At 36.8% G+C, this 26,821-nt stretch overlaps 1 protein-coding gene across 1 annotated transcript in view; it reads right to left on the bottom strand.

Moving 5' to 3' along the window:
• Positions 1–26,821, bottom strand: part of Faf1 (Fas associated factor 1) — a 336,330-nt gene that overhangs the window by 27,652 nt on the left and 281,857 nt on the right. The window contains exons 19-21 of the mRNA XM_032890912.1: positions 10,993–11,073; positions 9,644–9,721; positions 1,810–2,025 (exon numbers count right to left, since the gene is read on the bottom strand). Of these exons, the coding sequence (XP_032746803.1) occupies positions 1,810–2,025; positions 9,644–9,721; positions 10,993–11,073 (375 nt within the window). The remainder of the gene's footprint in view (positions 1–1,809; positions 2,026–9,643; positions 9,722–10,992; positions 11,074–26,821) is intronic.

Genomic DNA, 26,821 nt, shown 5'->3' with positions numbered 1-26,821 from the left:
AAGAGGCAGGATCTTCATCTTATCCACCTAAAAATACACCATTGGTTTCTGACTCTATCCTGCAAAACTGACTATTAATGAGAAGGGTTTGGACAATATGCTCTGGCCAAACTCTTGACTCTAGTATGTTAAATAGAGTCACATCAGAACAAAAAATTAAGATTTACCATGTATCTTAGTTGATACAAATTGAGAGTTGAGCGAGTCTCATTCTATGTAAAGCAGGGACACTGGTCAAAGGAGTAGTTCTTGCTCTTTCTTCCTGTCTTTCCCTTTTTGTTTTTTTTCTGTGTCATCATGGTCGTCCTAGAACTCACTCTATAGACTAGACTGGCTTTAAACTTGGTGATCCCCCTGCCTCTATCTCCCTAGTGCTGGGCTTAAAGGCATGTGCCAACAGCCATTAGCAGTTCTTGCTATTTCTGAAGACAGGAAATCCCACACGTCAGCCATGAGATGCTTCTTTCCTAGGTAAGGCCTCCTTAAATGAGAGCCACGTCTGCCTCCTTGAACTCCCTTACATAAAGGCTCTGTAATTCTCTGAGAATTTCACATGGTGTATTTTGATCATATTCACCCCCCCCCAATCATTCCCAGAGCCACTTCCCCTTCCTGTCCAACTTTGTGCATCTGCTCCATCTGCCCCACTAAAGCCATCAAGTCCTGCTTGTGCTGCTCACATACTCTTGGTTGTGTGGCCCACAGCTTCGTGCCTTTATCAGAGCAGCTACACGTTTGCAGTAGACAGTGATACAGAGACCCTCAATTGGTGAAGGTACAGGAAATACGTCTGCTGAACACCTCCTCTTTCACCTCACTGGTCCCAGGTCTGTGCACAAAACCATACAAAACCTCAGAATCCTTAGGTCATGGCAAGCCTTTAGAAGCTGAAGACAGTCTCAGTGTTGCAAAGGTCTTTCCTTCTCCAGAAAACATTTCCTCAAAAGACATAATCCCCTGTCTCCTCTTTCCTATTAGCCCTGGACTGCTTGAACATGAAGCTTAAGAATTCTCTCAGGGTTAGTTAATTTGAGTGTAGGGTTGAAATGGATCATTTAGTTAGCCAGACTTACACCTCTAAAAATGCAGTGATCTTTTCTGTTGGCAGTCATAATACAATGCTAGTATATATTTACCTTAATTCGATTAAGAGGTATGAACCTCTATATATTTTCATAAAATACTACTTTGTCCACAGTTTCAATATTTAAGTTACTAATAAATATGGTATATAGCAAAGGATTAAATAAACACACAGTCTGAGAATTCTGTCCATGGAGATGATAGGCAACATTTTCTGTACACAACCATACCACTTAATCATCAGTGAATCTACCTAACTGTACATTTCTACTTTAGCCCAGAATAGTATAAAATTATTAACTATTTTGCTATAATACACACTATAACTACAGACATTCATGCTCAAGGTTAGTAATATAATCCGATCACAGAGTAATAATGCATTCTTAGTGAAACTGTAATTGTGTTAACTCTACTCCAATAATTAAGCTGTTAAGCACAATTCTTAGCATGCCCTGAGGTACACAAAGATGAGACCTTAGGAAAGCTTGTTAGGCTAGTTATACACCTAGAAAGTAGTGACAGAAGAAAGATCTAAGATCTAATTTTTAACACAGGCTTCTGAGCACGTCTGCTGGCCTGAGAAACCCAACCTCCAAAAGCCAAGGAAAGAAATCAAGGACTGTGGGAATTTTACAGTGGCCCATACCACTCAGCTTTCCAGGGCTTCCTTTTTCTGGACCCCCATGAGCTGAAAGCATTCTTTGAGGCAGGAAGGGAACTTACGTCTCTCCTAGGAAAGGTGCTCAGTAACTTGAACTCATCCCATGGAAATCCCTTGGAAGCCACAAAATCAAAGACAATCTGGAGCTTATTGCTGGCCAGGAAACGGCGTTCCAGGAACTCGCCACTGGGGGTTCGAATCCGAAGCTTGCTAACAGGCTCCGCATTTTCCTCCTCTGGCTCTGGAGGCAGGGCTTGTTCTAAGGAGAGTCTGATGGCCTAAGAAGATAAAATTAGGTGTTAAAAGGGGAATAGATGGACTTATGGAGAATGGGTGGGGAAGAAAAAAATGATTAAAAAATTGAAAAATAATGACATGAGTGCTTATATCTATTAATTAAAAGCATTTCAAATTTAACTGAGAGCTATGATATGTATGTAGATGCCAGAGGACAGCGTGCAGGAGTCGATTCTCTCCACCATGCATTCTGGAGATTGAACTCAAGTCCTGAAGCTTGATGGCAAGCATCTTTACTCGCTGGCAAAGATCTCTCCTGCCCCCATTTAAACTGTGTGCACACGTGCACTTCAGTGGTAGTAAGTACATTCACAGTCTTGTGTAGCTGTTACTGTCTAAGACTTTCTCCTCATCCTAAATAATCTCTAGTAATTCTATGCATGTCTTTAGAAAAGTCTGTATTTTAATTGTTTTATATGCAAACTGCTATTATATTATTTTTGTTTAGCCATAATTTTTTATTAAGTAGCATATATAAGAAAAAGTGCCTAAATATTGTATATTTGATACACTTCTAGAACATTAACATATCTATAAAACTTGCACGTGATCAAGTGTCCCAGATCATGCCCTTTTCCTAGGAGCTCCCTGTCTTCAAACTCCATCACTATTCTGACTTCAAACAGCCAGTTTTAAAAACCACTAATCTGAGGCAGTGAGGTGGCTCAGTAGGTAAGGATACTTGCTGACACCTAGCTTTGTGATCTGAGTTCAATCCCTGGAATGTACATTGTAGAGGAAGAGCACTGACTTCTCTGAGTTCTCTTCTGACTTCCAAATGTGCCACCTAAACAAATAACTACATTAAAAAAGTTTTAACATCATTAGGAATATAGGCTTTCTGTTATGACAGAGAGAAGGGAATACTGACTATTAGGCAAGTGACAGCCTTTCTAATTACACATGTAAGAGAAAAGCTATAGCTTAGTGGTTGAACACTTGCCTAGCATACACAAAGACCCAAGTTTGAGTCCCAAACTCACAACATCTTCTTGGTAGTCCTTATATAAAACACAGCAGTATTAGAAACGTACTTAGAGGTGATACCTGGTCAGCACTTAGTTGGTGGCAAGTGCCTCATGTTGAACATAACACTGTGAACAACTACCATTGTTTTTGAAATTACTTCCTTTACATACTTCAAATTAGAACTGACTCAGTGCCTTCTGGTTTTCTCCTGCTTTCTCTTTAACGCACCTGTCTGCTTGCTTTCTATTTTAACATTTCCCTGTGCAGTAACAGATGCTACATTATTGTCTGAGTGCAAGTGACTATACTAGAGAATAAACAACAGTAGCCCATTAGTCTATTCACTGCAGACAATATCTGCTCCTCAATGTAAGCAGTCTCCACGGTGTTTCTGCAGAATGAAAGCAAACCTCATATCTCACACTAGTGGGCCACTGGGGAAACCTATAAAGAGACATTAGGAAACCAAGATGAGACTAGTGTGCATTGTTTCACTGGCAAAAGGATCAAAAATACAGCAGTTGTTCAGTCTCAAACAGACTAAATGTAAAGGACTTGTGTAAGCAAACATGCTTTAAAACAATGACACAAAGGACACCTAAACTCAAACAACCATTGTAAACAGCACTGTTAAACTTCATTTGGTTTGCTCAATAAATATAGTTTGTTATTTGCATTATTTTAGGTTTGTGATAAAGCTGGTCTTCTGAGTTCAAAATATCTTCTTATTTAAAGCATTCCATCTGAACAATGAGAAATAGGGACATTTTATAAAGTAAAATTAGGCACTGAGAACAAATCCCCATAGAAGGCTGTTTCTACACAATTTCACTTTTATTTTTTTAAGAAACAGAAAATAGCCAGGCAGCGGTGAGGCACACCTTTAATCCCAGCACTTGGGAGGCAAAAGCAGGCAGATCTCTGAGTTTGAGGTCAGCTTGGTCTACAGAGTGAGTTCCAGGACAGCCAGGGCTGCACAGAGATATCCCGTTTCAACAAACAGGAAACAGAAAAAAATATTTTTACCAAAAACTGACTTAATACATTCATTTACACACACACACACACACACACACACACACGCACGCACGCATAAAAATGTGTGCACATTATACTCTAGGCTTCTTTTGGTAAAGATGTAGCAAATAACCATTTATAATGTTAAACAGTATAAAGCTAACATCAATTCCATGAATTCTTCCTGATTATTTCCTTTATTAGGCACTGTTCTAGAAGACAGGAAAAGAACAACAACAACAACAACAAAAAAGCACAAAAAATTTCTGCTCAAATGGATATTAATATTATAGCTGGGTAAAATAAAGACCATGGCAAAAAATGCATAAAGGAAAATGTATACTCAATTACATATAAAATATGGAGAGTGGGAATACTGGAAGAACGAAAGAAGAGCATAATTTCCAACACTGTAAGCCAGTAAGAAAATTTAGGTGAGAATATCAGAGGGAGGAGTCATGGTGAACATCCCAGCTCTGGGACTGGTGTGCTGAAGACCAGCGCCGCTGCCAATGTGACTGGAACAGAATGAATAAGAGGGGTCAGCAGTTAGAGAGAAAAGAAAGGGTGCATTTACAATGTATTCAGTTTGAAAAGGCAATTTAATGAATTTTCTCCAGCTTTGAAATTGATATAATTTATAGACAATAAGCCTGTCATGTTTATGTATGTATATATATGTACCTAACCCAGGACTTTGTACTTGTAAGGCAGACACCCTAACACTGATCTATATCCCCAAGGCACAGAATTCTTAATTTCGATGAGGTCTTCTTAGAATTTTTGTAAAGATCCAAAAAAAAAAAAGTTATGCCTTTTGTCTGCATGTTATATGCATGTGAGTGTAGTTGCTCACAGAGCCCAGAAGAGGGCATCAGATCCTCTACAAGCTGGACTTAACAGTACTTGAGAACTGCCCACCATGGGTCCTGGGAACTGAAATTGAGTCCTCTAGAACACCAGATTTGTTGTTGTTGTTTTTTTTTTTTCTTTTTTTTTTTCTTTTTTTTTTATTGGGTATTTTTCATTTACATTTCAAATGTTATTCCCTTTCCCGGTTTCCTGGACATAAGCTGCCGTCCCCCCTCCCCTTCTATAAGGGTGCTCCCCTCCCCATCTACCCCCCCTTCCCTCCACTTCCTGACATTCTTTTACACTGGGGGTCCAATCTTGGCAGGACCAAGGGCTTCTCCTTCCCTGGTGTCCAACATGGCCACCCTCTGCTACATATGCAGTTGGAGTCATGGGTCAGTCCATGTATAGTTTTTGGGTAGTGGTTTAAGTCCCTAAGAGCTCTGGTTGGCTGGCATTGTTGTTTTTATGGGGATGCAAGCCCCTTCAGCTCCTTCAATGCTTTCTGTAACTCCTCCAATGGGGATCCTGTTCTCAGTTCAATGGTTTGCTGCTAGCATTCGCCTCTGTATTTGACATGCTCTGACTGTGTCTCTCAGGAGACAGCTATATCTGGCTCCTGTCAGCATGCACTTCTTAGTTTCATCAATCTTATCTAGTTTTGGTGGATACACACACACACACACACACACACACACACACACATATACACACACACACACACACACACATATATGGGCCACATGTGGGGTAGGCTCTGAATGGCGATCTTTCAGTCTCTGCTCCAAGCTTTGCCTCCATATCCCCTCCTATGAATATTTTTGTTCCCCTTAATCAAGTCATCTCTCCAGCCCCAAGACTTATTTTATGGATCATAACTTTGGTGTTACTACTAAGGAATCTTTGCTTAACCAAAGGTCATGAAGATTTTTCTCTTGTTTTTCCTAGAACTTTAATGACTACATGAAGTCTTAAACTCTGAGACTATGTCCTCTAATCTTGTTCCTTTTTCATTATTGTTTCAACCACTTCTAGTCTTCTTCATATGCATTTTAGGAAGTTTGTCAGTTTTGAGGTGAAATTCTACAGAGATTTAACTGAGCTCAATCTAAGATGTTAGTTTTTATTTTGAGGTTGAAGCTAATTTAGGAAGCATCATGCAATAATTGCAAAAGGATTAAGACTATGTGAAAGGTTAAAAACAGGAACATGGGCTCAAGTCAGGTGGCCTTTGGATAAGTTTGGTAGTAAGTAGCAGTTAACAGAGAAACATCTGAGTTTTGTAAATATGTCTGAAGTAGATGAAAACGCATAATCATTAAGATAGGTGAGGTTTGTGAGTCTTATTAGCAACGTCAGTGAAGATGATGGGTTAGCAATTCTCAAGGGAATGTGTCAAGGCTCCTACTAATATAATTTCTGCTTCCTTCCTCCTTCTCTTCCTTTCTTTTCTTTTTCTCTATGTAGCTCTGGTTGTTCTGGAACTCACTATGTATACCAAGCTGGCTTTGAACTCACAGAGATCCACCTGCCTCTGCTTCCCAAGATCTGGGATTAAAGGTGAGTGCCACCATTACCTGACATAATTTCTGTTCTCTTGTCTTCAATATTACTTAATTTTTTTCTATTTCAGGAGGCATCAAAGCTTAAAAGAAAGGAAAATAGGATAGGAAAACCATACTTGGGAAAAAAAAAACTAGTAAAAGTGAATAATTTTGTGTTAATTCTTTCCATCAATAATTCTTTAAAATGTGGCTCTTTCAAGAGCAGCTTTAATAAGTGAACTGTTCTCTAAGTTTGACCTGTACTGTTCTTTAGCAAACTCTGTGCCTTTCTCCATGTATTCACATCTAAAGCCTCTCCCCTGGCACTCCATCCAACAATGAATCCAGTCAAACTGCCATTCTGCTTCATGTCATGCTGGGTATCCAGCCACCCTGCCCTCTGTGAAGTCTTCCTTGTGTCTTTCTACGTTTAGAAGCTGTCTTCTTTCTCCACACATTTTCAGCACTCTACTGTCTTAATGATTTTTTATAAAATACACTGCTATCTTTACCTGTTTATTTTATATTTGTCCATTTCCTCACATCACATCATCACAAGGTAATGAGCTCCTTGATGGCTGAACTTACATTTAAAACATGGTAAGTTATATAAGTAATATAACTTATAATACATAAGCAACTAATTTAATGACCCACTCCCGATTCCTATGTTTAACATCTGGAATGCATATACAAGTAGAATTATCTCTCATCTAAAATGCTTGGGGCTAAAATGTTTTAGTTTTCAGAGGTTTCTGATTTGGGGATATTTGCATATATGTGCAGTCTTCTATAAGAAGATATCTATGACTTACAAATACTTGAAAAATAAAATTATAGCCTAGGATAAATTATGTAAATTATATGAAGAAAGTATATATACTATTATGCTATCAATAACATGTGTAGTGAATTTTTGTGTACTTAAAATTTTTTTATTTTTATTTTATTTTTTTTAAATTCTTTTAAAATTATTTTTATTTTATGTGTTATGCTTCCATGTGTGTCTGTGCACTACGTGGGTATGTGCCCAGTGTTTACAGAAGCCAGAAGGAGGGTGCTGGATTCCCTAGGATTAGAGTTACAGTTGGTTATGAGCTACCATGTAGGTGCTGGGAACCTAGACCCTCTGGTAGAGTAAGTAGACAGTGCTCTTAACCACTGTGTCATTTCTCCAGGCCAAATTATATAGTCTTGACATCTGAGCAAACTAGTATGGTTAAAGATATCATATTAAGAAAGAGAGAGGGCAAACTGGCTCATACCTGTAATTTCAGTACTTAAAAGGGCAGAAGCAGGTTGATCTCTAAGTTCAAGACTAGTCTGGTTTATACTACCTGTTCTGGCCTAGGTAGTATGACTGTCTCAAAAACAAACAAATGAATAACAAAACAAATCAAAAAATGTGGGGGAGGTAGGAAACATGTGTGAAAGAGGGCATAAAAGAGCAGGAATCTTTAAAGTTTTTAAACTGTATTCTTTTAAAAATTTTAAAACTATATTTACTTATTACATTAATTGATCAATAGTGTGTGTGTGTGTGGGGGGCACATGTATGGAGGTCAGAGAACAACTGTGGGAGTCAGTTCTCTATTTCCAACACATAGGGTCTAAGGATCAAATTCAAGTAGTCAGGCTTGGTGCCATGTATCTTTACTTGATAAGTCATCTCAGCCCTTTAAACACTATTCCTTGAAATAGCTTAAAAGGATAGTGGATATAAAGTCTAGAAAATTCCAACATATACGGCTACTCTAGACACAAACGATGCCACATGGTCTTAGACTTCAAGGGAGTATGGGGAAGGGCATAAACTTATAGTCATGAAGATCTAGGTGAGAAGCTCAGGTGTTTCTATTTCTACACATGACTTACTGAGCTTCATGTTTCTTACCTGTGAAGACAACTCTATAAGTTGTGACTTGTTCTCATGATTACTAATAAGCATAGTCAAAACAGCCACAGAGTTAAGACAAATGCAGGTCAATGAACTGTTTACTGTCTAGAGAACCAGGGCTTGCAAATGTGGCAGAAACTCAGTAAGTGTCAGATCATGGACAACATGTCATTCAAGATCTGACTCAAATATTACTTCTTACACTGTCTGTCCATCAAAGCTACGAAAGATGTTTTCCCTCTGTGCCTTATTCCAAAAACATTTTGTTTTTATTTACACTATACCACTTAGTACATTTTTCCCCTGCTGACTTGCTCTTCTTTAGAGACATGTTGCTAAGATTTAATTTGTTGTTGTAGGCAGAGAGCGTTTTATTATCATTTGTTTTCCTTCATGTTTGGTAAAATTCTTGTTGTTGTTATTATTATTTTTTAATGTGGGAAAGAGTAGATATGCCAAAAAAAGAAAAGAAAAAAAGAAAGAAAGCAAGCATAAATAAAGAGTAGACAGATCATCCTCTAGCCTCTAGCAGTGAGTGTGCACGAGTGCACACGCGCATGCACACATACCCACAGACACACACAGACACATACAGATAACACACACACACACACACACACACACACACACACACACACACACACACACACACACAGAGACAGAGAGAGAGAGAGAGAGAGAGGCAGAGGCAAGTGAAATAGGTAAACAACTGAAAGGACAGCATCTTTTACCAAGTATGATAACTAATCCATTTTCTCAGTTAGACCTCTAGGCATTTTATATCTTCTCAGATAGCTTCTTCTTTTTTAATAAGTGAACCAAGTTACTGACCTCATGTCTAGAAAAGCATTCTAAATATATATCTGAAAGAATCACCTGATGCTTTTTCCCTTACTCCTCCTACATGTAGGCATCCATTTATCTCAATGATGTAGACAAAAGGAAAATAACAGCTGAACAAGCTAGAGGCTCAATCCAAGACACTGTAGAAGCAACACTGTATTTTTGATGGGTAAAGTTTAGGGAAAGGATAGAAATATTGATAGTATATTCTCAGGGTAAGAAAATATAAAAATGATGGGAAGTGCTATTTAAGGCAACAAAAGGGGGATAAAAACAAAGATAAAAGAAAACAGTGAATCTAATACTTTATCAAGTTTTTTAATAAGCGTTCCTCACACTAGATCAAGGAATAATTCTTCTGAAGACAGGTTTGGTCTCTAATACCAAAATGATCTCAGGAAAAGCAAAATTGTGTTATAAAATATCAAGAGCCTCACGAGCAAGAGCAATAGCACTGCTTTCTTAAACTACGCCTACCTCGCGTTCCTCTTCTTGCTCTTTGCGAATCTGCTCCAAACGAAACTGTTCTGCCATCTCTCTCTCATGAGCTTCTCTCTGATGATACAATGAACAAGGAGTAAATATTTAATAAACATCTATATAAAAATAATAAAACAAAGGAATCAAGCTCATATAGGATTGTGATAAATGTTTAACAGAGTACTGAACTCTGCTATGAGGAACTTTATTTTTATTGTATTATGTGATTCAACTGGGTTGCTCCTTCTGGGATGCAGGAGAAGAAAAAGGAAGACGTTATATCTAAAGGGCTTATTCAACATAATCTACATGGCATGGGCAGTGTGGTAATAGCAATTTTTTTTTTCTGGAATAAGAATAGAAATAACATCAACACCACAAAAGATGAACTAAGCATGATGACACTAGATCCTAGCACTCTGAAGGAAGTAGCAGGAGGATCAGAAGTACATTTATTCTTGGCCATATAGCAAATTAAAGGCCAACCCAGAATACAGAGACTGTCTCTAAAACCAAATTACACCAAACCAACAACAACCTCCCACTCCACAAAAAACCATCAGAACACTTCTTTTGATTCCCCCTTTTGATTTGTCCCCTCCTCCGTCTCTCTCTGTCTCTCTCTGTGTCTCTCTCTGTCTCCGTGCCTTGATACTTTCTGAAGGCTAGCTTGTTCGGCCTCCTGTTCTCTGTGTAGTTCATTTAGATCACATTAGGAAACATCCCCAGCACATTCCCATTTGCTGGCTCTCCAAAAAAGCTAGGATATATTTTTTTTCCCTTTCCACTGAAACTTAGCTCATGAACATTCAAAATTCAGTGGTTCTCTGATGCCTTGTAGGACACTTGCTTTAGGAGACAGAAGTTTGTGGTCTTGACTTAAATTTTGGGCAGGTAAGTGACTTAGCAGCGAAGGGTGCCTTCTGCTATATCTGACAACCTGAAGTAGATTCCTACAAGGTCAAAGGAAAGAACTAACTCTTTCAAGGTGTCCTCTGACTTCTACACTCTGGCATACACATAGAAATCAATACATGTAAAAACCCCTGTGGGTTATACCATTCGCTAATTATAAAACAAATAAAAGAGATACTAGGCTAATTTTATTACCATTTTTATGATTCTGATACAACTTATTTTGTCAAAATGAATGATGATTTGAGAATTATGGGTAGAACTATTTTCTGTATGCTGATCCTAGCTTTCTCTAATGAAAATTTAACATTTTTTTTAGGGTTTTAAGTGATTAAAGAGAGAGAGAGAGAGAGATGGGGAAGGACATTTGGACAACCAAAGACTATTTAGAATTCAGTTCTATATTCCAGAAGAAACTTAACCAAACTTACCTTTGCCCTGTCAGCTTCAAGGGAAAGGCGATAAGCCTCATCTTGCTCTCTCTTCACATTTTCTCTGGCTTCACGTTCATCCTTAAATAAAAGATTCAGATAGGGTTTCATAATTTTTTTTAAAAGGAAAACTCTTTTTTTAAACACATGTATATATTACAATTAAATAAAGCCTTTAAAGTATACAGAACAAGCGGACAAGCAAGATGAACAAGCTAGCTCTACTATTTATAAACTGACCATGTGACTGTAAGCTTCATAACACCTCCATTTCCTTTACAGAGCACTTGAAATACTGTACGTCTGATAAGGCTACTGTGAGAATTAAATGTAGTAGCATATGAATTGTAGTACAGCATGGAACACTTCTCCCCTTGGTACTAAGGACTGGGAAGACTTTTTTTTAAAAAAGGCTGAACCCTTATGAACCTCATTTCACACAACATCATTACAATTTCACTTGTTAAGACAAACAATCTCTTTTGGTTACTAGGCGCCTCCCTGCTTCATCCATACTTGAACTATACAGCAAACAGAAGTCATCTGGGTCAAAATCTGTTACAATATATTGTGTGTATAATAGAATTAAGTGAAGTCACAGAAAGAAATCACGTTTTCTCTCATATGCAGAATCTAGCAAAAAAAAAAATATGTGCATGTGGTACACTTCATGTTTTAACATGAAGAAGAGAGAGGCAGAAAGGCTAAACATAAGAGGCTGGCTAGCCAATATGCTCTAGAGACCCTGCTTCCAACTTCTCAGCCCTGGAGTTGCAAACTGTAGTGATGAGCGTGTGCTGGGGATCTGAATTCAGGTCCTCATGCTTGTGAAGCACTTGCCTGACAGAGGGACAGCCATGTTCTCTTCTTGAATATTTTAGCTTCTAGAGTATACCATCTGCCTACATTGAGCTCATGGCTTTATAAGAAATTAAAACTTAATTAACAATTTTTTATTTGTAAGATCCATTGGAGTATCCAATATACACATACCATGCTTGGCTACATTTAATTTAACAAATAACTGCACACATAGGAGTGCAGGTTTCTCTTTCAGTTACTGCTGCATTAAACTAGAAAATATACAGTCATAAATATTTGCCCACTTCCGACTCTAATTGGAAATTTTATTTCTCTTTCTTTCCCTTCCCGATTAGCTATGTGCTTTCTCAAGCTGAAGTGTACGTTGAGCATTCTCTTAGGCGTTCTCTCTGATACCTAGTCAAGACTGGCCTTCTCCATAAGGCCTTCTAATTCCAATATTTAGGTAAAAAGCAAAAACAGATATAATAATACAAGGAAACAAAAATTATTCACAAAAATGGGCCTTGAAACATACTAGAGAGTATATTTTGCAGTATATTTTAACTATGCAGACATATTTCCCTCTAACTATATTTTTACCAACTGAAATGGATTAATTTTTCACTCCACTCTTTTTAATGAGGTTTTATGATGACCTAATGGAATCAACAAGGCAAATTCTGTTTTGTTTACATGTTCCTTCAATTAATTTATTATTCTGTAAATACCTTTCCTTAAACCATATTCAAGTTTACACATAACAGTCACTTAGATATTCATCTAAACCAGTTACTTTGTATTCTGGTTTCTTCACCGGTTCTGAGGAGGAGCAATGGGTGGGCTAGCACACTTGGGCACAACTGGTGCAGCCAATGGCAATCTACATGAATGGGTAAATGTTTTCTTTTTTAGATGTTAATGAAAGCATCAAACTCTTATAGATCTTGTGTGCCCATGGATAAATATTTTCAAAATTATGCAATCAACAAGTTATAAGAATAATCTTGCCCCTTTGTACATTCGCACTATGTAAATATTTAAGATGTTTAAAATTTTAATTTGACCTTATTTTTTCTCACTTAACCTCTTTGAAATTAGTTTTGGTTTCAGGAAATTCTGTTCTTTCCCTTTAAAGCATTTATTAAATAGCAATTGTGTATCATAGTTATTTATTCAATATATAGACTCCTTCCTATGATATAGAGTAAGCATCACAAAGAGGAGAGTTTGTCTATATTATATTATATTATATTATATTATATTATATTATATTATATTATATAGTGCTATATTTTACTGGTCTTGAACAACTGAATTTACTGCCTGTGCCTTTTTGAGTGCTAAGATTACAAGAATGTGCCACCAGGCCTGGCTTCTATTTTCATTCATTTATTTTGATGTTGGGGATTAAACCTAGCGTTTTCTTTGCACATGCTAAGCACAGGATCTACCACTGAGTTACTCCCTAGCTCCAAGTGTATGATGGGTAAATAATCATCTTTTTAGGATAAAGCATCAATTGTTAGCAGTGAAATGAAGAAAAAGAGGTATAGCTCATCTACAAAGCAGACTGCCTAGACAATGTAGTCAACTGGTTGGGCAGGACTGACCTGTTGTGATACTATGTACATTCAATAAAGGGACAAGCTACCTCAGCTGGAAACCATTTAAGCACAACTATAGTTCATAAAACAATTATTCTAAGTAAACAGCTCTGTTCTAGAACAGATGGCTGCAAATATAAAAGGACATTAAGTTCAGGATCTGTACCCTAGAATGTTCCATCTGTTGTAGAGGACTTCCTAACCCAACTAGTCACTGTCATGCCTCTCCTTCTTTCCTCCTTTCACTCTGCCACAAGTATTCACTAAGTGTCAAGTTTACATTTGCCATAACATTAGCACTGGGGAATACTAAGAAGGCCGATAACCTACTTGTGACACCATCAACATTTTGTTAAGGACTATACTGTCGATTGTTAAATGCTCACAGTTAGGTTACTCTCCTTGTTCCTTAAGGTTGTGCTCTGCTCCATCAGCTCTATTGCTGTCTTTCACATGCTTTTATAAATACGAGAGGATCAATATGGCCAAAGGGGTGATTTAGAGATGGAAGGAGGCTAGGTGAGTGCATGATCCTATCTAATAAAGCTAGTGGCAGAGCTGAGTAGGGAACTCAGGGCTACTGAATGCTTCCCCATCTTTTCCATGCTTACACCCCTCTCCTGACCATCATGGCAGAAGGACTTCTTGAACGCACATGGTTCAGAATGAAATTTCACAAATTTATTATGGTCTTCTTGTGTGTTTACAGTTATTTGTACATGGGTATTATTTGGTTTTTATCTTTTCTATAGATTTTCTATGAACCTTTTCACCTGTCCTATTCGAAGTAACCTCTAATTTGGGAAATTAGAGGTAATACTGTTGAGGCATCCCTGATATACACTTATTATTAGACTGTATTATTAGACTTAAAAAAAATTTCCAGGGGTTGGAGTTAAATTTAATCTACAATCTACTTTCATAGCCTGAGGTATGCCTCTTGACACTACTACTCTTGTGGCCATCAAATATGTCCTTATAGAGTGAACTCTAGGCCAGTCTTGGTTACAGAGTGAGATCTTGTCCTAAATATTTGAAAAAGCAAATAAGAAATAAAGGAAGGAAGGGCTCATAAAAATTAAGAATACTTTTATGCATCAAAAGATGCCATAGAGAATAGACAATCTACAAAGTAATTAATACTTACAATTCATGTATTTGATAAGAAAAACAGAAAAGGACTCAAGTAGCTATTTTAAAGAAGTCCATAAATGTCCAATAAGAATGTATTTATAGTAGTGTTCACAATAGCCAGAAGGTGGAAAAAACTCAACTGTACACAAACAGAAAGGTGAACATACAAATGCGGTATATAAATACATACATATACACACATACACACAAACAGAGTATTAATTCAGTTATAAAGAGAAATGATACTACAATATAAACAAACAAACATTAAGGACACTATATTAATGAGAGACAACTATGAGAGGATAAATATCAAATGTTTCTGTTTATATAAGGTAAACAGGAAACCTCACACAGAGAGAATGTAGAACAGAGATTTCTGTGGGAGAGCAGAACTATTAGTTAGTGGACTGGGTAGAAATGCTAGTTCAGTGGTGAGCCAAGTGATCTGAAAAGATATCCTGCCCTCTTCCTGATGTTAACAACAAATAGCTGTATTAATGGTCTTCATGTGTAGCAAAGAGAAGTTTCTTTAACCAGGACTGAGGTATAAGGAAAAGTATCTAGAATGTAATAAAGAATTCTGTTGGTTTAGTAAAGTAGTTTAGAGGATTTTCCTTTAAGATCCATTACCTCAGTAGCCAAGAGAAGTTGGTGCCACTACTTAACTATTTGGGATATTTGGTCATGCTAGTCATGGTTATGGTTTATAGGCATCATAGCTGGAGGCATTATTGATTGCTTGCCTTCCTTGGCAGCTTGTATAGCATCTTCTGGTACTATAAAAACTAGTCCTTAGGGATGAGGCTTTCAGGTACGATCAATCTTCAAGTCTTTCAGTTTTTTGTCTGAAGTTTACAGTATCTTTAGCAATAGGGTCTTACATTTAACCTTTGGGAGGTAACCAATGACAACATCAATAATCTATATTGTTTGAGAGTCTCCTGGATTCCCCTGACAATACAACTGATAAAAAACAAGTAACAACTGATGGTGGGGTGCCTATAAGTAACAGATACATATACAACACAATTCCCATGCTGACAGCTCAAGGAACATAGAGGATGAGAGGTTGGAAAGGGAGCAGAGGACCAGGAGGTCTGCTGTGAAATTCTGCTCCCTTACAACAACAGGGAAGAGACATCCATGACACCAAAATTTGGCTGCCTAAACAGGACCTGAAGAATGACAACACCAACAGACATGCTATTGTGGCAAGTGGAACTCTCACAAGGCCCAATCCCTGGACAAAGAACTAAGACTGCTGAGAGAGGGAAATTAATCTTCCTCGGCAATGAGCCTTCTAGTGGTTATCTAGTACCAAGTGGTCATTCCTGAAGTCACATACATAATCAGTAACAACTAAGAGAACACAGCAGGTTGTATTTATGTAACTGTGAGCTTAAACATATATAACAAGAACAATTAGGACTGATAGATGTCTCCACAGTTAAAAGCACTGGCTGATCTTCCAAAGGACCCAGGCCCAACTCCCAGAATCCAACAACTGCCTTCAACTACACTTCTAGGAGATCCTGTACCTTTGTAGATACATCAGAGCATGTAAAAAATAAAATGTAATTAAAAATAACAATTAAGGAAAAAAAAGAGACCAAGAATTTGAGAATTTGAAGTGCAGGCTGGCATATGGAAAGGATGGGAAAGAAAAAAAGAAAGGGGGAAATGATGTCATTATATTTTAACTAAAATAATGTCAAAATCTGTCTTTATCCATCTATCATCCATCCATCCATCCATCCATCCATCCATCCATCCATCCATCCATCCATCCATCATTCATCTATCCATCTACCTATCAGAAGTTAGCTGAAGGTTTTTTATCTACAGAGGTTTTTATCTACTCTTTATTATGTTAACATTTATTATGTTAAGGACATTCTGCTCTAAATCTTAACACATTCAAACTGTTTTCAGCATTTGAAATAGATTAGCTGTTGTGTGCATCCACTGAGATGAGTGCAGGGCGAATCACACTGGTTAAGCTTTGTTTGTTTAAAAGCAATTACTTTAAAATATAACTTCTTCACCTATACTAATTCCCCCCAACCCCTGCAAATTTTTTTTAACCATCCTTCATATAGCAAGGTCTGGCACTGAAGAGATTTTAAAGTATAAAAAATTATCCATAATGTAAAGGGAGATTTGAACTCCCTTTATTCAGAAAAATAATAAGTCATGGAAAATTTATGAATTCTATCAAAATTAATAAGTGAGTTAGCAGAATTGCAAGATATAAGACATAAGCAAGCACTTTTATTTCTGTTTACTAGCAGTAAATGATCAGAACTTCAAGTTTAAATACACCAGTTATGAAAGCATAAAATACATGAAGTACTATGAAAAATACACATATGAACTGTACGTCAAGGGTAGTAGAATATTATTAAGAAACTAAAGATCTATTCAAGATTTTAGAATAGTCAAGGATAAATACAAAGAAATCATATCTTGATCCCCTTCCCCCCCCAAAAAAGGAAACTCAGGATCTAAGCGAATGAAAAGAAATAGCTTTCATGCATTAGAAAAATCAGTTTTTAATGATAATTCTCTCCAAAACTTGGTGTTTTTATGACAATTCTCTTCAAAAGATCTATGGATTCAATATAATTCCAATTAAAACATCCAAAGAACCTAGCAAGCTCATGCAGAAATGCATGGGACCGTGAACAATTTAGAAAGCTTTGAGAAAAACAGCCTGAGGACGCCTTTGACTAGCTCTGTATTTGTCATGATGCTGAAGCAAGTGTACAGTATCAGTATAAAGACAGAAGGAAGGAAAAGGTGGAATTCAGATATGGACCTATGTAATTTGGTTGAACAGGGTGATGCTCTAAAAATAGTGCTAGAATCAGAGCATAGGAGACTTCAGAGTCCACCTACACAGTGACACACTTTCTTCCAAGAAGGCCAAACCTCCTCCAATAAGGCTACACTTCCTCACAGTGCCAGTCCCTAGGGCCAAACATTCAAATGCAGGAATCTTTAGGGTCCAAACCTATCCAAATCACAAGAAGTTTTAATTTTTATATTTAAATTCAACTTACACATTTTTTCCTTTTATGTATCCATGCTTTTAAATCAGATTTAGAATTGCTCCTAACATATGGCCACGATGCTTTCCTGTGTTCCTCTGATAGTATTGATGCGGATCTTACAGTTAGGTCTATGGCCTATTTGAGTTGTTCTGTAGATAGACCTATGCATAGACATTTGAGCTATGTGCCTTTAACTATATATATGAAATATTAATTTTATAGAAACTCCACCTTCATTAAAAAATATAGAAGCAGGGGAAGGGGCATGGGATGGGGGTTTATGGATGGGAAACTGGGAAAGGGGATAACATTTGAAATGTAAATAAAAATATCCAATTAAAAACAAACAGAAAAAAAAGAAAAAAATATTTATGTTGATAAAAAATTTAACCTAAACAACAACAAAAGGAAATTGTGGTATATCTACATATATGGAATACTGTTCAGCAATAATAAAGAATGAGATGATGATATATGCAACAATACAGATGAATCTCAAAAATATTTTTCCAGTGAGAAAAGCTAGGCTATGACATGATTTAATCTTTTTCAAAATTCTATAAAATACAAATAAATTTATAGTGACAGGAAGTGCAACAGAGTTGAGTTGGTTAAAAAGACAATACAGAAAGGTATGAGAAAGCTTTGGGGGGTGATGTACAGCTCATGATTCTGGTGGTAGAGAAGATTTTGTGGATTATTTGTTAAAACTTGTTAAACCACACTTTTTTTGAAGTGATGTTTCTTTGATGAGTCTCGTTTGTGTGTTCTTATTTGTTTTTTCTTTAGATTTATACTTAGGTGTAGTTTCCTTGCATATTTGTCTGTGTATCACGTGAATGCATGGTTTTCACATGTGGCGAGTAAATGCATAGCTCAGAAGAGGGTGTCAGATCCTCTAGAACTGGATTATGGATGGTTATGAATATCTATGTTGGTGCTAGGTATGGAACCCATGTCCTTTCAAGAACAAGTGTTCTCAGCCACTGAGCCATCTCTCCAGACCCTAAACTGTCTACTTCATTTAGGTATGAATATTACACATTAATTTTATTTCCACAAAGCCTTAGATAATATATGTCTGACAATACTTGGGAACATTAGTAGACTAGTTTGCATTTCCAAGCACTGAGTCAGTGTCCCTTTCTGCATATTCATGCTAACATTTGCTGTTATTTGACTTTGTGATCTTAGCCATTCTAATTGGTGTAAATAAAATTTCAAAGTTATATATATATTTCCTGATGACTAGGGATATAAAAATTGGTGAAGTCATTTGGCAGTTCCTCAACTTGTTAAAAAATACATCTACCAAATGATACAGCTTTACTATTCTTGGGCATATTCCCAAAGACTTCTGTATCCCATGATAGAGGAACCTGTTCGTTCATGTTCACTGCTGCTCTGTTCACAATAGCTAGGAAACAGAAACAGCCTAGATGTCTTGTAACTGATGAATGAGTAATGAAAATGTAGTACACCATAGTGCATTATTCAGCTGTAAAGAATAAAATTATGAATTCATAGGTAAATGGATGGAGTTGGAAACAATCATATTGAATGAGTTAGCCTAGACCCAGCAAAACAAATGCCACGTGTTCTCTCTCATGTATGGATAGCAGTTTTAAATTTTTAGATATGATGTTTAAGTTAGAGTGCCAGTTGAAGGCAGGAGACTACTAACAGGTCATTTGCAGGGTGGGTGGTGTTGGCGTTGGTGAATTTCAAGGGAAGGAAATAGAAAATAGGTGATGTGAAGTGATAAGGAGAAATAATGGAACAGGAAGGCTTAAATGGAGTTTTTAATCTTTATAGTTAAAGATTAGCACATCTCTCAGCCTTCAAAAGAGAAACTTTTTACAATACATGTCAATTAATATAGAGACTGCCAACTGGTCAGTATACAAAAAGTAAATAAAAAAAAGTGGACAAAGTAATGAATTCTAAATGCTTATCTCTATAGCTACAGACTAGTATATCTTCCAACCCTCACAAGTGAAGCTTTAGTGTACAATAGATGACAATATAGACTGCCAACTGGTCAGTATGTAAAAAAATAAGAGACTGCGAGGTGTCCAGCTCTAAGTGGGACAGCTACATCACATCCACCCAAGGCTCAGGTGTCACTGCAGAAGAGTAGGTGGAAAGAGTGAGAGGCAGTGGATGTCTGCGACAAAACAGTTTTTGATGGACATACAAGGACCCATGAACATAAGCATTAGAGCAGCTGTGACTGCTTGCTTTGCATGAGATCTAGCCAGATAAAATCCCAGTATTGATGAGGGAAGGGCTCATTAATTCTACCCTCAGCTTACAAGCTATTGGCAACTGATGGCTGCTGTAGGAGAAGTCAGTTTTCTTCAGAAATATTGCCTCTGCGAGGCTACCCATGTTCCATTCTGCACCCATGCACATGCAGGTAGCACTGAATTGTCTCAGTGGGTTTTAAAAAGAAGTCACACATAAAGTCAGAGGGAGAAGTGGTACAGGAAATAGGAGAGGAGCTTGGAGAAGGGGTGTGTGTGATGTGATCAAAATGTACTGTATGTATGTTATGTATGGAGTTCTCAACCTAAACAAACAAAGCAAGCCTGAAAGAAGGGAGATTAAATATAATCAACTTGAAGTTTCTTAAATTCTAACACACAGTGATCCAAGAAAAACAAAACACAATAGAGAAGTTGCAAATGATCAAATCTAATGTCCAAAAAGCATTTATGAAAGAAGAAACATAAAGAAAGAAGGAAATTCAAGGAGATGTTTCTGCCTTTTCCAGTATAAATAGAGGAATAGGTAGCCATGAATCATTTCATGTTGTAACTCTTGGAACATACAACATGGACATCAATTTGGAGTGTGCTCCCCGCTAGACCAAATGAGTCAGAATATATACTTAAAAAAAAAGATGTCCTGGTAAATCCTATTTCACACATCACTGTTTAAACTCACGCAGTGATTTGATTCTTACTGGTCTTATAGAAAGCAATAATTCTGACAAAACTGGTGCTTTCAAATAGATTCCACCATAGGCTTCTCAGTACCTATTAGTAAACTACTCTCAGAAGAGCATGTCTACTGAGGCCACTCACTGTAAGAAAGAGAAGAAAGAGCAAGCTTCAGTTAGACATGACTTTCCTTTCTAATACAGTTCTGTTACACAGTAAGTCTAGCTACAGGCTCTGGGGCAAGGAGGGCAGAGGAGGGAAGAATACCCCTAAAGTTTTCATTCTGTAAAATACTCTCATTTCCTGTCCATCTCCTCAAATCTATCGTTAGGTATTTACAAAGGAAATATATGAAGTATTAATGAATGCCCTTTCTATGTTTTTATCTAGGACTTTTAATCCTTCAAGTTTTGTATTTCAAAGTTTACAAAGCACTTTCACATGTATTCTCAACAATCGGGTTGGCCAAGGAGACCTATTTAAAGATGACGAAATTGGGACTTAGAAAGGGGAAGTGATTTTTCCCCAAGGTCCCACAGCTGGTTAGAATGCTAAAGCCTAACTTCAAAGGTCTTTCTACTTTACTTTTCTTGAACCTATATTCTTTTCCCAAAAAGATGCAAACACACTCCTTATGTCAGCATAAAGCACAGTCATAGAATTATTTTTCTGGGTGTGAAGAATTTGTTTCCACTTGCTACACAAATTAACATGAGTACCAAGTATAGACTTTGTTCAATTGATTACTAATGGACTCTCCATAGAGATAACGAAGGGACGTTTACTCCAGGTTTACAATTTCTCTCATCTACTAGTGTGACTACTTCTTTCATACTATCAACAAACCAAAGAAACTTTGCTTTTTCCACCTGTGTCTTTAGTCATACACTATGTTTAATGGTTGGTAGCTTCTAAAAATACCAAGGAACAACAAATGAATATTTGGCTACACAAATATTATCTACTTACCTACCCACCCACCCACCCACCCACCCATCCGTTTATCTACCTATCTATCAATAAACTGTTTGTCCATTCCAATCTATTTGTATAATCTAGGCACTGGCGCAAAGAGAAAAGGATCCTGACAGCCTGTTGGCTGGTCGGCCTAACCAAAAACGTGAACTCCTGGTTTTATGAGACCCTGTCTCAAAGTACTGAGAATGACAGGAAGAGGTTTGTTTTGCTGTCTTTCATATGAGGACAAATAGACACATAGTAACAGCACACTCATGTACAAGTACCACAGACACATAACATACATACCCGCCCCCATCCTAAGCACATAACACACGGACTCATGCCCACACACCCTCCATAAAGTAGATGCTCATACATTATTCAGGATCTTCCATGTTCTCAGGAAGGAGTCTACAAATGAGAAATAAAACACTTGTATCTAAATTTATATGAGCTAAACTGATTTGTCTAAAAAACCATCAATGAAGTGTTAGCACTAAAAAACAACACAGTGAAAACTATGGAAAACTATGTAGGTTCCTATTACATAAAGATTGAACCTAAATATTAGATTTACTGTTCATGTTGATTACTAGTTAGTAAAGAAATGCCAGTTAACAACAGTTTTAAATAAAGGAATTTTAAAAAGCCCATTCTAGGACCATGAAATCAGAAAATTGAATTTATATATGACAAGGAACTGCCAAGTTTTAATCTTGAAGTCTTGCCCTGCTAGAATGTCTCTGGAATTTCCGGTAGAAGTGTTTAGAAGAGATTCTTTTTCATTTGGGTGGAAGTGGTATGTGGCAGTGAGTTGAAAAGCTGGATCTAGGAGTGGTTTGCTAATTTCTTTAGTGGCAGGATTTAAAGGGGTACTGCCTCAATGTCTGCCTTAGAGAAAGTCATGTAGCTTATGAGCATTCGTGCATAGGTTTACCTAATCCAAAGACAGTCAGTCTACTTATCTGCCTTGTGACCTAGGATGGAACCAACACATTTCCAAGACCTCTGTTCAAACCCTGTTCTCTCTTGCTCAGATTTGATATTTCTATTTTCATAAACAGTTTCCTACTCCTCCCCCCGACAAAACTCATTCCTTCAACTCAGTCATTCATTCACTTACATGTTTATAAAACACTTCGTGCACACCTAATTGACAAGACTTCTAAGACACTTACCTTTTCTCACTAGTTCTGGGAAATGACTATAAGCTTGGGAGAGATGGCAACATACGCGAATACGGATTGTTGTCAGTTCACAATTGTTTCTTTTCATCCCTACAATACCACAGACAGACAATCTTGCCTAGGGTGCACCCTGTTGAGTTGTGCTTGTCTACACAAAACACCTGTGCTTTCACCACTAACCCAACAGTCCTCAAATTTTAAGATACACAAAAATCACTTAGATAGGAAACCTAAGAAAACAGAACACTCCCTGGTCTGCTAGGAGAATTTTCAACACAAAAGCCTAGAAATCTGCATTCTTAACAAAAGCGCTCTACATTTTGTGGACTACATTTTGAAAAGCAATGTACTTTAAAAAGTAAACAAAGCAGATAGATCATTATATCAATATTATTGTAAAGACTGAACATAGCAAGTGTGCAAATGCTATAGTTAACAGTTTTCTAAGTTCAAATGGTGTAAAATTTCTGCTTAAAAAACAGCATTAACTACTCACAGTTTAAATTCAAATTTTACCAGAATACGGATGTATACCTTATAAAAAATGCACCACACCACTTTTTGTATTACTAAATTATTAACACCTTTTTTCCACCTGCATCAAGCCATGTAAAACTATAAGCTACATCTTGTTTTCAGATTTCCTTCCTAGGTCTGAATTGTTATTTCCCATTCGTTCTTTCAAGCTTAGTTTTAAAGTATCACTACACAAAACATTTCCTAGATACTTAATAGATATTAGATACTAATCTAAGTACTTTACATGTATTAACTGATATAGACTTCATAACCACTGTACAAGTCGCTACAAACTGACATTAAAGATGGAAGAACAAGGGTCTTGAGAGATGGCTCAGTGGTTAAGGGTACTACTACCACTACCCTGTCAGAGGTCCTGGGTTTGATTCCCAAACACCTAATCATGGATTACCATTGTCTGTAACTCTAGTCCCAAGGGATGGGATGTCCTTTTTTGGCCTCCATGAGCACAAGGCATGCATGTGGTACCTAAACTTACATGTAGATCAAGCACCCATACACATAAAATGAAATTAATACACATAAAAAAATAAAGGCATAGGGATAGGAAAGATGGCTTAGAAGTTAAAAGCTTTTACTGCTCCCTCAGGGGTTCTAGATTCAGTTCTCAGCCCATAAATGGTGGTTCGCAACCATTTGTGTCTAGTTCCAGAAGATTTGATGCACTCTTCTGGCCTCTGGCATGTACACACATAGTGCAAACAAATAATTCACACTTACTATTTTCTGTTCTTCTAGACTATGTGCATTTCCTCTCTGAACCTCCTTTTAGCCCACTTACACATGGCCTATGTCTCGTCATCCGTATCACTCTCTTAATTGCTTCAGCCACTGAAATTACATTTTTACAGTCAAATGACAAGTTTCCTGAAAGCAGAAATGCTGCTATTGTAGGTAGCTTGGCTTGGGCTTATCTTATGGAAGGCACTGGAAGAAATTTCCAGAACTGAAATATAGAGCAAGAAAACACGTGAGTGTCTAATGAGTAGTTTCTCCAGAGTGAAGAGTAAAGGAGTCCACAGGCAGCTCTACCTCAGATATCCCTGACAGAAGTACATCATTTGAAAAGCAAATGTAAAAGTGCTGTCAAGCACATGATGGTTTGTTTTCCATGGTTGGTATAGACTTCCAAAGTGAAATTTTACAGTTCAATCTCCTAGTAAACAGTAATATGATACTCATAGGTATACAGTCAGATTGATCATTGGATTAAAACTTGTATAGAAGGCTTTATCCCTTTCCTAGAAAAGAGACGTTCACAAATACTTTGGGTTGGTTGTAAAGCTGAATAATTCTATTGCTTTATATGAATAAACTGATTAAGATAACAAAATATATGTTCTTTGTTTCAGATATACCTTGACTATTGGTAGTGAAAAAATTTTACACACTGTGTTCTTTGTACTTTATAAATAAATAATTATTTAGTCTACTTTTTCCTCAGGATAAATCCTTTAAACATACTAAAAAAGTATAATCAAAGTTACCAAAAATCATAATGATATAGTCTGGTGAGGATGTAGCTCAGATGGTAGAGTGCTGTTTCATATGCAGAAAGCCCTGGTTTGATCCCTAGCACTGCCTAAATAATGTATGGTTATATGCATACCTGCCTATCTCAGTGTTCAAGGTTATCCTTGACTACATAGCAAGTCTGAGGCCAACCTGAGTGAGATCTTTACTTACATTTCAAATGTTATCCCCTTTTTCGGGTTCCTGTTCATAAGCCCCCCCATTCTCTCCCCCTCCCCCATACAAGTATTCCCCCATCCATCCCCCTTACTGCCCCCCCATATTCCCCTGCACTGGAGGTCCAACCTTGGCAGGACCAAGGGCTTCCCCTTCCACTGGTGCCCCAACAAGGCTATTCTCTGCTACATATGCAGCAACCTGAGACTCTTGAGATCCTAAATAAATAAAAATCTTAAAATCAAAAGAACAGAATACAAAGTTATTCGAAAAGTCTTCTCTCCCAATTCCTCTTATCCATTATACACTCCATTATAAAATAAACATTTAATTTAAGAGAAAATAATACTAAAGCAACAGATAACAAGTCTGACTCTGTAAGTTATCTTGGGTTCATAACATAATGGCGGTTACTTCAACTATACAATGATGAAATAAGACTACATTTTTTTTTTTCAGTTCCCCCTAGAGTAAAAAATCATAGATAAAATTTATGTGCTATTAACTAAAGACTACATGCTATATTATATGCTTTAATATCTATTATCTTAATCTTCAAGACATGGATAGAACATAAGACTATTATCTTCATTTACATAAGAGGGAATTGGAAAGTAACTCAAAAGGACAATGACAGAGAAATGATGTTTAAAACAGTCCCTTCTAGCAGCTACAGTGCTAGTAGTCATGGCACTACACTTTTGAGAACTGCTACTCCAACAGACAGGATCTGTAATGTAAACACTCTGAAATCCTACTGTTGTCTATAAAATATGACTTCTTCATATTAGTCATTAGGAAAGTCATTACATATTCTTATAGTTTTGTCTTTTGTAAAATGGGTATAAGACACATGCTTTGAAGAATATACAAATGACCCAGTCTCATGCTAACAATGCTAGTATTTTAATAGGTGCCCCAAAAGTTATTTAATATAATACAATTCTGTTAAAATGGATTTTAAAGTCCATTCTACAGACTGTGCATTTTTCTTCTGAAAAATTTTATTTTCAAATGAACGTGCAATAAAAGAATTATATGGTATACAGTTCTGTGAACTCTGACACATGCATACAGTCATGTAACCACTATTCCTATCTCAATGTCTTATATATACCTGACATCATAAAGATTATGTAATCTTTTTACTAGAATTACCTGTATATCATTAATATCTAAAGGACTGTACTGTCCTTATTGGTACCAATGTTGAGCATATTGTGGACACATGGAAAACAGGTCCCTGAGAAATGCATAAGTTTGGGGCTCAAAACAAATAAATGCTGGTTCTCCAGCTGTAAATCTATGCAACACCCTTTGAAACTAAAAAGTTGTTTTTTCTGGTCCTCTTCTTTGTCTTCTGTCTGCAGCCACTGTTTTGTTTTCATACTATACTGCAAATACCCATTTCCTGGAAAGATAGTTAATTGGATGAAGCAAATGGAATGAAAACAAATTTGCAGAAAAAAAATTAGTGGATAAAAAACAGAGAAAAGTCACATACATGCCTTTAATCCTAGCACTCCAGAGGCAGGTGCAGGCAGATCTCTAGGGTAGTCCACCTACTCTACATGGAGAATTCCAGGCTACCAGAGCTAGTGAGACTGTGTCTCAAAAAAGAAAGCAGAAAACTTTGTAGAAGTAAAGGTAACAGAAAAAATTGTAGCATGAGGCTACTGAGTTTCTTGTTTGACTTGCTTACTACACATACTCTTAGTTTTTGATAAACTCACATCTTTTTTTTCTCATGTTTTCCCAAAATTCAATGTTCTCTCAGTTTGCCCATGCTCATCATATCTGTTCCTTTTTTGTAATTTTTAAACAAATTCAATTAATTTCTATTAAAATGTATTTTAAATATCACATTTCATATACAATATAAATATACAATTAACATATGAAATAGTGTT

Source organism: Rattus rattus, chromosome 1, assembly GCF_011064425.1.
Source record: "Rattus rattus isolate New Zealand chromosome 1, Rrattus_CSIRO_v1, whole genome shotgun sequence".
Lineage (NCBI taxonomy): Eukaryota > Metazoa > Chordata > Mammalia > Rodentia > Muridae > Rattus > Rattus rattus.
The sequence above is the reverse complement of the archived record's forward strand: the minus strand, read 5'-3'. Positions and strand labels throughout refer to the sequence as shown.